Source organism: Macaca mulatta, chromosome 20 (genome assembly GCF_049350105.2).
Source record: "Macaca mulatta isolate MMU2019108-1 chromosome 20, T2T-MMU8v2.0, whole genome shotgun sequence".
NCBI lineage: Eukaryota > Metazoa > Chordata > Mammalia > Primates > Cercopithecidae > Macaca > Macaca mulatta.
The window spans coordinates 81052249-81064876 of NC_133425.1; the positions used below are offsets into that span (position 1 = coordinate 81052249).

At 53.6% G+C, this 12628-nt stretch overlaps 2 protein-coding genes across 21 annotated transcripts in view; both read left to right on the plus strand.

Moving 5' to 3' along the window:
- The window catches only part of GSE1 (Gse1 coiled-coil protein), a 513676-nt gene that overhangs the window by 496650 nt on the left and 4398 nt on the right, over positions 1-12628 (plus strand). For 17 of the 19 annotated variants that reach the window (XM_028841071.2, XM_015126732.3, XM_028841076.2 and 14 more), the window contains 7 exons: positions 1713-2332; positions 3556-3668; positions 3920-4190; positions 5584-5697; positions 6545-6916; positions 8665-8949; positions 12099-12202. In XM_028841071.2, the coding sequence (XP_028696904.2) occupies positions 1713-2332; positions 3556-3668; positions 3920-4190; positions 5584-5697; positions 6545-6916; positions 8665-8949; positions 12099-12202 (1879 nt within the window). The remainder of the gene's footprint in view (positions 1-1712; positions 2333-3555; positions 3669-3919; positions 4191-5583; positions 5698-6544; positions 6917-8664; positions 8950-12098; positions 12203-12628) is intronic. The other 2 variants (XM_028841072.2, XM_028841073.2) reach the window with 2 other exon arrangements.
- Positions 1-12628, plus strand: part of COX4I1 (cytochrome c oxidase subunit 4I1) — a 240267-nt gene that overhangs the window by 93812 nt on the left and 133827 nt on the right. The window lies entirely within an intron of this gene.

Here is a 12628-nt window from a genome sequence, read left to right on the forward strand (position 1 = left end):
AAATCTTGTTCTAATTGCACTGAGGAAACAAGTCATTTAGTGCAACTAAGGGGCAGCTGCTTGTTTAATGGAAGGGTTCTGATGTTAGAAATCCCTTCTTTCCCTCCCTGCCTCAGCAGGCCTTAGCCTGGGTCCTTGAAGACACTTGGTGGCCTCTGCCACGGGACACTTCGGGTTGCTGCAGTTCTGACGGGCCACTGGGGGGCAGTCTCGGCACAGGCCCCATACTGACTGGGAGGATCTCCATTTCACAGTGGGTTTGACTCTGGCTGGGCAGGCACTGGAAGGTTGTCTCGTGGCTGCCTGCAGGGACAGTGGGGAGGAAGGAGTACTCACCCTGTGAAGGTGGCCAGCCTGCCCTGTGTCCCTACAAGGCACAGCGGGAGGAGGGTACTGGTGGCGGGGCCACAGCCCAGCATATGTGGGTTTCCCCATGGAAAGTGAGGATGAGCGCTTGCCCTTAGGGGAATTCAGGCAAGCAGTTGGGAAACTCGACCAAAACTGGGTCTGTCCCAGGCCTGAGGGGGTCTCGGCCTTCCCTAGCAGCTTAGGCTGAGAGCCTCCCTGTCCTCTTGGAACAGCCTGCACACACCTGCCACAGGTGTTGGAGGGCTGGGCGTGCTAGCTCACTCCTGTAATCCCAGCACTTTGGGAGGCCCAGGCAGTTGGATCACTTGAGGTTACGAATTCGACACCAGCCTGGCCAACATGATGAAACCCCATCTACTAAAAATAAAAAAAAATTAGACGGGCGTGGTGGCGCACACCTGTAATCCCAGCTACTTGGGAGGCTGAAGCTGGAGAACTGCTTGAACCTGGGAGGCAGAGGTTGCAGTGAGCTGAGATTGCCCCACTGCACTCCTGCCTGGGTGACAGAGTGAGTTTTTTTTTTTTCTTTTTTTTTTTTCTTTTTTTTTTTTTTTTGAGACGGAGTCTCGCTCTGTAGCCCAGGCTGGAGTGCAGTGGCCGGATCTCAGCTCACTGCAAGCTCCGCCTCCCGGGTTCACGCCATTCTCCGGCCTCAGCCTCCCGAGTAGCTGGGACTACAGGCGCCCGCCACCTCGCCCAGCTAGTTTTTGTATTTCTTAGTAGAGACGGGGTTTCACCGTGTTAGCCAGGATGGTCTCGATCTCCTCACCTCGTGATCCGCCCATCTCGGCCTCCCAAAGTGCTGGGATTACAGGCTTGAGCCACCGCGCCCGGCCTTTTTTTTTCTTTTTTGAGACAGAGTCTTGCTCTGTCGCTGAGGCTGGAGGGAAATGGCACGATCTCAGCTCACTGCAACCTCCACCTCCCGGGTTCAAGTGATTCTCCTGCCTCAGCCTCCAGAGTAGCTGCGATTACAGGTGCCCGCCATCATGCCTGGCTAATTTTTGTATTTTTAGTAGAGATGGGGTTTCACCATGTTGGCCAGGCTGGTCTCGAACTGCTGACCTCGTGATCCACCCACATGGGCCTCCCAAAGTGCTGGGATTACAGCATGAGCCACTGCACCCGGCCAAGTCTTTATATCTTAAAAAAAAATAAAAAGAAATGAAGGACAGAAACCATGGTCCTTGGGGTGGAGCATGTGCCGCTCCCTGCAGCCCCGCTGGCACTGGCTCTCTAAGGGGCTGTGCCATCCGGGTCATCTTAGGAGCGGCAGGCAGCCGGGGAAGCCTGGGGGTGGCTGAAGGGTCTTTTCTGACTGACGGGCTGGTTTCACTCCCTAGGCCAGGACCAAACCGTCACGAGCCAGGTGGCCGCGACCCTCCACAGCACTTTGGGGGGCCACCACCTCTGATTTCACCCAAGCCCCAGCTCCATGCTGCACCCACGGCCCTCTGGAACCCCGTGTCCCTGATGGACAACACCTTGGAGACGCGGCGGGCCGAGAGCCACTCTGTGCATAGCCATCCGGCTGCATTTGAGCCCAGCCGCCAGGCAGCCGTGCCGCTGGTGAAGGTGGAGCGGGTCTTCTGCCCGGAGAAAGCAGAGGAGGGGCCACGGAAGCGTGAGCCTGCCCCCCTGGACAAGTATCAACCACCTCCGCCGCCACCACGAGAGGGAGGGAGCCTGGAACACCAGCCCTTCCCGCCCGGGCCTGGGCCCTTCCTGGCTGAGCTCGAGAAGTCCACCCAGACCATCCTGGGCCAGCAGCGGGCCTCCCTCCCACAGGCAGCCACCTTCGGGGAGCTCAGCGGACCCCTGAAGCCTGGCTCGCCCTACCGGCCCCCAGCGCCACGGGCCCCCGACCCCGCCTACATCTACGATGAGTTCCTGCAGCAGCGCCGGAGGCTGGTCAGCAAGCTGGACCTGGAGGAGCGCAGGCGGCGGGAGGCCCAGGAGAAAGGTCTGCCTCCCCACAGACCCCGACCTGCTCAGGGAGAGCTGCACAGTGGGGACGGGGAACCTGCATGCCAGCCCCCTGCCCCTCCGTCCACTCCTGCCTTCTGCCTGGGGTAGTCCCAGGCCCCAGGTGGCAAGTGCACTGGCTTCTGTGTAGCAACATGACACCCTTGTAGGGGAGGCAGACCCTAATCCCCGTGCCTGTCCTGCCTCGATGCAAATTGTCCCGGAAAGCCAAATCAAAGCCCGCCTGTAAAGACAGTTCCACAGACAAGCACGATGAATAAGTGATGAGCCGGAGGCTAATACGATAGTTTTAAATATTAATAGTGCAGCATAACAGGAGAGCCAGCCCTGGCCCAGCGGGGGCTCCACATATGGGGCTGCTGTCACCAGCTGCAGCAGGTGGGCCAAGGGGTGAGGCGGCGGCAGCTGGCACTGCCCTGGGTCAGCATAGGAGGTCAGGCACTTCATTCCTGTTTCTGCTTGGGGCGGGGAGTCCGCAGCCAGCAGCTCCCTGAGTTCTCCAGAGAGCCAGGAAGAGCAACCGAGCAGGCCTGGGTGTGAGGAGGGGAGCAGGGGCTCCTGCCCAGTTTCATTTCTGACGCTGAACATTCGGGTCCCATCCAGTGCTGAGCTCAGCCTTCTCTTCACTAGAAGCTGGGGCACAGGCAGTCTTCCTGGTTGTTGGTCTAGGCTGGATGGAGGGCCCAGCCGAGTTTCTCTCCCCTGCTCACTTTGTAAAGGAGGAGGGAAATACCCGAGTGCCCCGGGCAAGGGGCTCTGCTATTGTTCTCTGTGCCTTTGAGAGCTCAGGCCTGTGTGTGCCTGTCCCCTCCCAGGGGATGGACTCAGATGGCCACAGCACGGGGGAGTGCGTGCGCACAGGCAGTCCTGTGTTGCTGTGGACACAGCCCCAGGCCTGTATGATGAGTGGTTCCCTGCCGGCGGAGGAGGGAGGTCTTGTCGGCCCAGGGGACCACCCAGCCACTTGGAGGCCCCTGGGAGCCATGGATCCCAGGGAAGCCTCGTGCCTGCGGTCCTGCAAAGCCCCAGGACTGGGTTAATGTTGGTTTCCACCTCGGTTGAAAGGAACTGGCCTTCAGGGTGCTCAGGTGCCAGCAGGCCTGGACTGATAGGTGGTCTGCACACATGAGCCCCTGCGGGCATGTCCACTGGACAGATGAAGGCTCTTTGTCCGGTTCAATACAACCATTTCTCCATCAGGGTACTACTACGACCTCGATGACTCTTACGATGAGAGCGATGAGGAGGAGGTCAGGGCCCACCTCCGCTGTGTGGCCGAGCAGCCGCCCCTCAAATTGGACACGTCCTCCGAGGTACTGGGCTCTCCTCCCCATGGACATGCTCTGGGCTGGGCTCTCGGTCCTAGCGTCCACACCCCGCAGTCCACCCCACTGTTGCTAGGTTCCTCCAGAAGTCCTGGCGGGTTCGCCCCAGCAAGCTCCTCTGCCACCGGGCACAGCCAGCCCTGGCACACACTTCGAGGACCCCAGGAGGGGACCCCAGGACAGTGAAAGCATACCACTGCCAGTGGCTTCAAACTCATTTGTTTTCTTTCCCAATCTAGAAGCTAGAGTTTTTGCAACTTTTTGGCTTGACCACCCAACAGCAGAAGGAGGAACTGGTGGCCCAGAAGCGCAGGAAGCGGCGGCGGATGTTGAGAGAGAGAAGCCCGTCGCCCCCAACGATTCAGAGCAAGCGGCAGACGCCTTCGCCGAGACTGGCGCTGTCCACCCGCTACAGCCCTGACGAGATGAACAACAGTCCCAACTTCGAAGAAAAGAAGAAGTTCCTGACCATCTTCAACCTGACCCACATCAGCGCCGAGAAGAGGAAAGGTAGGGCCTCGCCTGGGTAGGAAGGTGGGGGCTCACTGGGGTGGAAGTGGGTTTCTGAAGCAGCGGGTGGGGCCAGTGGACTCCAGGCAGGATCTGGGATCACTCAGCCTGAGGCCGCCCCTTTACTCCTCCCGGCTCCCGGGAACAGCCTCTCTGTTCTTACACGCCCTCCACAGCAGCCTTACCTGGCAGGCTTTGCTCTGAGAGCCCCACCATCTTGAGCTGAGGACTACCCTTGTTACTCATCTATCTCCCAGCGCCCGAGAAGGCGCTCTTTGAGCTGAGTGCTCCAGTGACCGCACCAGGCATGAGGCGAGGTACCAGGTGTTCCAGGTTCGTTTGCTGCAGACTTCTCCTCTTGCTGGACTGCTTAGGTGGTCTGCTGGGTGTTGTGTCCTGGTGGCTGGAGGCCTGGGAAAGGGCTGCCAAGCAGGACAGCACACACTGAGCCAATGGCTTGCCTTGAAAGATGCTTCCAGTCCACTCTGGCCACATAGGGCCATGTTGGGACAGACCCTCTAGGCTAGAATCCATACAGCAGAAGAAACAATGCAGCTGCAACACCTGCTCAGAGTTTTGGCTTCCTTGGCCTGCAATGCAGGCTGGCTTGGTGCCCAGATGTTGACGTTCCTGGGCCTGACCTTATGCATGCCTCCAAGTCCTCATGGACCTCTGGCCTCCTCTCTGGGAGAAAGTTGAAGAAAAGCAGTTACTTCTTAGACCTTGAGCAGCTTCAGGGTGTTGATCAGGGTGTAGCCATTTACTCTCTGCTTTTAACCAGTCAGTAGTTTTCCCTTTCTCTTAACGGGCTAGTGATGTGTTGAATGCCAGCCCAGTTCCCTAGATACAAAGCATCTTTTTACCTGGCTGAATTTTTGGAGGAAAAAAATTAAGGGCGATGCAGCCCTTGAGTTTCACAGTCAAGAAGGGTTGGGTGACATCAGGAATCTGCTGCGTGGAACATCATGGGGTCATCTTTCCTTTTCAGGAAGTGGCAGTAATGGTAGGAGTGGGTGAGAAGGCACTTTGCCTCAGAGGCCAGGCCTGGGCCTTTGGGGCATTTGTTTGTGTTGGGGCCACCTTTTCTGACTTGAAATAAGAATACATCGTCACACGTTACCTCCGAGGTCTGTGGGCACAGTGATTCACAGAGGGGTAACCACCGCGCAGACAGCTGTCTCTGGAGCAAGGCTAGGACATTGTGTAGTGATGCCAAGAGCAATCTGGGCTCGCTGTAAGATGGTTGCTTCCTTAAAACTGGGCCTGCCCCATCGCACCTGCTTTTGGTTTTTCGGGCTTTAGTGCATTACCTGCCCATCAAGGCTAGAATCCTGCTGTCCTCTCCAAAAAATGACGCAACTGGCTCGTTAATCTCAGGCTGCTTTTCTCATAGACAAAGAGAGACTTGTTGAAATGCTCCGTGCCATGAAGCAGAAGGCACTGTCAGCAGCAGTGGCCGACTCCTTGACAAACTCTCCGAGGGACAGTCCTGCCGTCTCCCTGAGTGGTAAGGGAAGGATAGCCCCACCTGCCACCACCCAGGACCATCCCATGGGCTGCCCAGGCTCAGGCATCCACTTGAGGTCCTCATCACTGTGAATGTGGCCTCCTGCAGACTGTCTTCTTCCATTCTTCTTGTACAAGCGTACCATTCTTGCACAGTTGTGGCAGTCATTGGGACAAAGCGTCAGTTCGAAGACGGGCTTTGAGTTGAGGGGAGGGTCTGGTTTCCGTGGAGCTCTATGTGGTGATCACTGTGGTCATAATAACCGTTGTCCTTCAGTTATGGCACAGAGGCTCACGTGAAGGCCAATCCAGTGGTACCATCCCAGGAGGGAGGGCGTGCTCCAGCCTTAGTGCCTGCAGCCTGGTCCTGCCACTAGCCTGGCTGCCCTGGCTCTCTTCCTGAATCTTTGTCTTCCTCACTCTGCCCTCTGGGCCCCGCTGGCACCTGCTGCCACACCTTTCCTCCTCTTACATCTCTGGCTGATCTCTGCCCTGTCAAATGTCACAGGGAATCTTTACAGTTCATCCCAGTTCTCGGCTCCTCACCCACTCTTGTCCGGTTGGACTGAATACCTCCCTACCATCCCCGTGGCTGGGGGACTTCCTTCTTCCTGTGGATCTGTTTCTCTCTTCTTGGGACATCTTTCAAAGGATGGACTTGCCACTAAACACCCCGCCGTCTTCAGAGAAGAGCCATGTGTGTGGCAGTGATTTAAATGTTCCCCGGGTCTTGGTTCTTTGCACTAGGTCTTTAAGTGTAAGCTCTGGAGACCAGGATCTGCGTGCTGGACACTCAGCCTGTTAACTTGCATTTCTTAACATTTTCCTTCACTTTCTGTCTCTAAAAGAACCGGCCACTCAGCAAGCCTCTCTGGATGTGGAGAAGCCGGTGGGGGTTGCTGCTTCCTTGTCTGACATCCCAAAGGCCACGGAGCCTGGGAAGCTGGAACAGGTTCGGCCCCAGGAGCTGTCGAGAGTCCAGGAGCTAGCTCCTGCCAGCGGGGAGAAGGCCAGGCTGAGCGAGGCCCCTGGAGGCAAGAAGAGCCTGAGCATGCTTCACTACATCCGGGGCGCTGCATCCAAGGACATTCCTGTGCCGCTGTCCCACAGCACCAATGGGAAGAGCAAGCCGTGGGAGCCCTTTGTGGCAGAAGAGTTTGCACATCAGTTCCACGAGTCAGTGCTGCAGTCCACCCAGAAGGCCCTGCAGAAGCATAAAGGTAATGAGGCTGCCAGTCCCCGCTCAGCTCTCGGCAATGGTTGAGGCTAGCCAAAGTCCCTGAGGGCCACAGCTGTTCAGCTGTGGGCACAAGTTTTTATAAACTCCAATCACCAGAAGAAAATAATTTTGTTATTATGCCAAAACCATGTTTGTTTGTTTTACTGTAAGCTCTAAAACCTGAACTCGTAGGTGAAAAGCATTTGTAGGCACCAGCGCTGATGCTGTGCTGTGAGCAGGGACTCATCGATCGGTAAGAGGTAAAGCAGTGAACACCAGCAGGCACTGGTTTTTGCAGAGATTAAAAAAGATTCCCCAAAGGCAGGGAAGAGCACTTGAGTGGATTTTTACCAGCATTCATTTGAAAGAATCATGTTTTTCAAGACAGAGATGCAGATGGCCGCCAGTCCTCAAGGTAGAGGTGGTATCTAAAGATGTCACTGCCAGCCCTCTGGATCCATGGGTTCTGTGTCTTTGGATTCAGCCAGCTTCAGATTAGAAATATTTGCGGGTGGGGTGGAATTCCACAAAGTTCCAAAAACAAAACTTGAATTTGCCAAGCAGCAGGTAAAGTGTAGGTATTACAAGTACTCTAGAGGTGTGCATAGATGATGTGCAGATACTACGCCACTTTATATCAGGGACTTGAACATCCCTGGACTTTAGTGTTCACAGGAGGTCTGGAGCCAGTCCTCCATGACAGATACCAAGGGAGACTGTACAGTGCTGCTGAGATGCCTTTCAAAATTTCAGAATACCCTCCCTCCCTGCCCCTTGGCAGTACACCTTGTAGAGGCTTTTCTGTGGCCCTAGGGCATATTTTTTTCTGCCAATTTATTCTGACCTTGTCCTGGCCTTACACTAAAGGGTTTCCTCAAGATTTTAGTCACCCTGCTGTACCAGTTTGAGCCAAGTCACTGTACTGACTGGGCTGGTCTCAGGCCCCACCAGGGGCTGCCATCCACACGGGAAGCCAGGTGTGCCCTTGAGGATGTCACCCACTGGGCCATGCCATGAGAGGGGGCACGCCCTCTTGAAACAGGGCACAATGAGGCTGACTCCTGGGAGAGGGCAGAGCCCCATTATGCCTAGGGACCGACACACCCATGCCTTGTGAGAGGACAGGCTGGTGTCTGCTGAGGGCCAACTATAGACCAAGCTCAAAGAGACGGAGGCAGTGCCAGGCGCGGTGGCTCACACCTGTAATTCCAGCACTTTGGGGGGCCAAGGTGGGCGGATCACCTGAGGTCAGGAGTTCTAAACCAGCCTGGGCCAACATGGCGAAATCCCATTTCTACTAAAAATGCAAAAATTAGCCAGGCATGATAGTGCATGCATGTAACCCCAGCCACTCTGGAGGCTGAGGCAGGAGAATTGCTTGAACCTGGGAGGGGAGGTTGCAGTGAGCTGAGATTGGGCCATTTCTCTCCAGCCTGCTACCCAGAGGACCGGGGGCAGCCAAAACAAAAAATGGAGTCTCAGAGATGAATTTCAGCAAAAATGGTCCATGTACCAGAATCAACTAGCGCTCAGGGCTGTGGTGTCTCCTGGCTGTCTCAGACTTTCTCACGCTGGGTCTGTAGCCCAGAGGTCTTGGGCTAGATCCCTCTTTTACCCAGTGTCATACTGGCCCCTGGAGCCCTGCAGTCATGCTGACTCTGCACCAAAGGCAGGGCACAGCTCCCTTCTGAGACAGCACCCTGTGTCCCTTTCCCCAACACACTGACACAAGCCCTGTCCCCTCCACAGGGAGCATGGCTGTGCTGTCTGCAGAGCAGAACCACAAGGTTGACACGTCCGTCCACTACAACATTCCCGAGCTGCAGTCCTCCAGCCGCGCCCCTCCACCCCAGCACAATGGGCAGCAGGAGCCCCCCACTGTGAGGAAGGGCCCCCCAACCCAGGAGATGGACCGGGACTCGGAAGAGGAGGAAGAGGAGGAGGATGAAGATGGAGAAGATGATGAGGAAGCCCCAAGACGCAAGTGGCAAGGGATTGAGGCCATTTTTGAAGCTTACCAGGAACACATAGAAGGTATGGGGGTGCTGGGGAAGAGCAGGGAGGGGGTCAGGAAAGTACCTTTGGAAAGGAATCTGAGTGGTGAGTTCATGCAGACCTCTGCTAGCCTGGGGACTGTTTCTCCATCTTGAGGCACAGTAGATACAAATACTGGAAGGGAAGTTTCTTCCGGCTTCTGGTAGTGGTGATGTCCCATGCTGGAACCTGAGGCCAGTCTTGCTAGGGCATCCAAGTACCACGATGCCAGCTCTGGTGGCACCTGCCATTCTTCATGTGGGCCCCGCTCTCTGAGCTGCATCAGTGCGGATGTCGGCCTCAGTTTCATGTAAGGGTCCTGGGAGATGACCTAGTTGATTTGCTGAGCCCTGGCAGCTAGGCCTGGTCACTGCTCCAGCATGCCTCTAGCCCGGTGACAGCCTCCCCACACTGCAAGGATTGCTCTGTGGCCAATGGGTGCGTCGTGTTTTCAGCTACCTTTAGCCAAGCACCTTAAAGACGGGCTCCTGGCAAAGACTTAGTTGAAGGCTCGCCACCTCTTAGAATACCCAGGATGTTTTGATCCCACCTGGGAATGCGCACGCCAACCCTCCTGGGAAGCCACAGCACCAGGCGGACTCAGGCCACATCTCCCCTGCCAGGGAGTGGGGCCATGAAGCTGGGCGCTGCAGCATTTGATGCTCCTGTATACTGCACACCACCTCCTGCTTCTGTTCCTCAGTTTCTCTAGGATATTGCAAAGGCCCCTTTGGGGAACAGCAGAGGTACCCAGCCTTCATTTTGCACTCACCATCCTTACTGCATGGGCACTGCTGGGTATGTGCTTTGACAAAAGCTGGGCCAGGCCACAGCCACCTGCAATTGATTTAACTTGTCCTAGAGGACTCTTTATTATCACGTGTGACAGTGTTGTAAATATCACCAAATACAAAGACTTGATTATGAATGTCAACCACTTCAAATACTTAGAAAAGTAGTTTTTTCTGGCCGGGCATGATGGCTCACGCCTGTAATCCCAGCACTTTGGGAGGCTGGGGCTGGCAGATCATGAGGTCGAGATTGAGACCATGCTGGCTAACACAGTGAAACCCCATCTCTACTAAAAATACATAAAATTAGCCAGGCGTGGTAGCGGGCGCCTGTAGTCCCAACTGTTCGGGAGGCTGAGGCAGGAGAATGGCATGAACTTGGGAGGCAGAGCTTGCAGTGAGCCGAGATCGCGCCACTGCACTCCAGCCTGGGTAACAGAGCAAGACTCCGTCTCAAAAAAAAAAAAAAAAAAAAAAAATTTTTTTTCCTTTTTTCTCCTGGCAGAACTCAGTCTGGAAAAGTATTCTCCAAACTAAAAACAAATGCCCATGTAGCTACAACCAGGGCATCAAATCCTGTATTTCACTTCCTTTCCTCCTCCCATGGAATCTTTGAGTTTATTGCCCACCACTCCCCCTACATGTTACTATTCTTTAAGTGCACTCGTATATATCCAGAAACAATACAGAGTTATTTTTAAACTCTCCTAGATGAAATATTTCCATCTTTTCTGGTTTTGTGGTTTTTTTGGTGTGTGTTGGGAATTCTTTCCATACCCTAAGGCTGTAAGGCTATTCTGTATTTTCTTCTGTGAGTTGGGCTTTTTCCTGTTCCGTGTAGGATTCGTTTGTGTGTACAGAGTAAGGCAGAAATTTTCCTTAACTGCATCTTTCCCACCCAACCAGTTGTCCAGGCAATGTATGGGGCACAGTCTTCCCTGCCTCAACTCCCACATCTGCTGGGCCTGGCTTCGCCCCTGTCAGTCATGACCTGCACTGACCCCCCCTTCTCAGCTACTGCTCAGCTGTTTTTAGCCCATGGCTTTCACCCAAGGATTTTAGGATCACATTATATTCACTCCCAAAAAGAGTCCTGTTAGATTTTCAGTTGCATTGAATTTACAGACTTGGTTGGCATCCTTGTCCATGAATATGGTACAAAACTATCACATCATTTTTGTACATGAAGTTTTGACTAGATTTAGTTTCAGGTATCACAGATTTTGGGGGTCTTTGGATTTTTTTTTTTTTTTGAGACGGAGTCTTGCTCTGTCGCCCAGGCTGGAGTGCAGTGGCGCAGTCTCCACTCACTGCAAGCTCCGCTTCCCAGGTTCACGCCATTCTCCTGCCTCAGTCTCCCGTGTAGCTGGGACTACAGGCGCCCACCACCGCTCCCAGCTAATTTTTTTTTTTGTATTTTTAGTAGAGACAGGGTTTCACCATGTTAGCCAGGATGGTCTCGATCTCCTGACCTTCGTGATCCGCCCATCTCGGCCTCCCAAAGTGCTGGGATTACAGGCGTGAGCCACCGCACCCGACTGGATTTTACGTTGCCTGTGATTATTCCTTAGATCTTAGGAATCACAGATGATCAAACCTGCAAATACAAGGTTTGGTTCTTTTGAATTTGTCTGATTGTCATGTCACTCCAGTGCTGCCAAAGAGAGGCACTGGTGGGGCCCCTGTCTGTGAAACTTTAAAGCATCCCATTAAAGAGTGAAGGTTCCCATTTCCAGAGTTTTTCATCCTTTGATTTTTTTCTTGATGTTGCTCCATCCTTGTTGAATTCGTTAGTACTTTTAGGATTTTTCATGTATGTTCATTAGTATTAGACTCTAGTTTTATTGTACTTTGTTATCCAGATTGTTAGCACTTTCCCTGTTTTTCATTCTCTGAAACACTCTGTATAAAGTAGGGATTTGTCCTTAAATATTTGAAGTCACCCTCCTATTAAAACTAGGCCTGGTATCCTTTGGTAGAGCAGAGGCTTTATTTTATTAATTAAATCTGTGCTTTAAGTTTACTCTGGCCTTTTTCCAGCAGCCTAAACTGAAAGCCTATTTTGTTTTTAAAAGATGCATTTTAAGGCCATCAAATTTCTTCCTAATCTGTGTCAAATTGCCTTTAAGTCCTGGATCCTTTGTCTTTATTCCTGTGTATTGGGCTTAATTTAGTGTTTATGTATGTATTGGTACAGTTCAAAGGGCTGGGAACATTGTGGCCCACAGGAGAGGCCTTTGCTGGCTGCACTGGAGAGAGGTTTTGGGCTCTGCTGGGCAGTGTGTGAAGAGGAGAGCATTCGCCAGGCCTTGGGGCCCCTGCACACAGAAGATACATTACCATCTCTTGTCTTTTCAGAGCAAAATCTGGAACGGCAGGTGTTGCAGACACAATGCAGACGACTGGAGGCCCGGCACTACAGCCTCAGCCTGACGGCAGAGCAGCTCTCCCACAGCGTGGCGGTGAGTTGGGAAGGGACAGAAACATTCAAACACGCAACCTTTTGAGTTTGGGTTCAGAAGCACCCATGAAGATAAAGAGGAAATGTGCTCTTAAGAGGTCACAATTTGGACTGCATGCAATGGCCCACACCTGTAATCCCAGCACTTTGGGAGGCTGAGGCAGGAGGATCATATGAGCCCAGGAGTTCAGGGCTGCAGTGAGCTCCGATCATGCCACTGCACTCCAGCCTGGTTGACAGAGCAAGACCACTGTCTCCTAAAGGGGAAAATTCAGACACTAGTTGATTAGGATTTAGGTAAGGAAGGAGCTATCTTTAACATAGAATATTGATCCTGGAAGGGTACAGATGCTGTTTGCAGAATGAATTATTGCCTGTATCAGTCTCCCCTACTGTGATTTGCTAAGGAGAGCAGCAGGGTTTTATT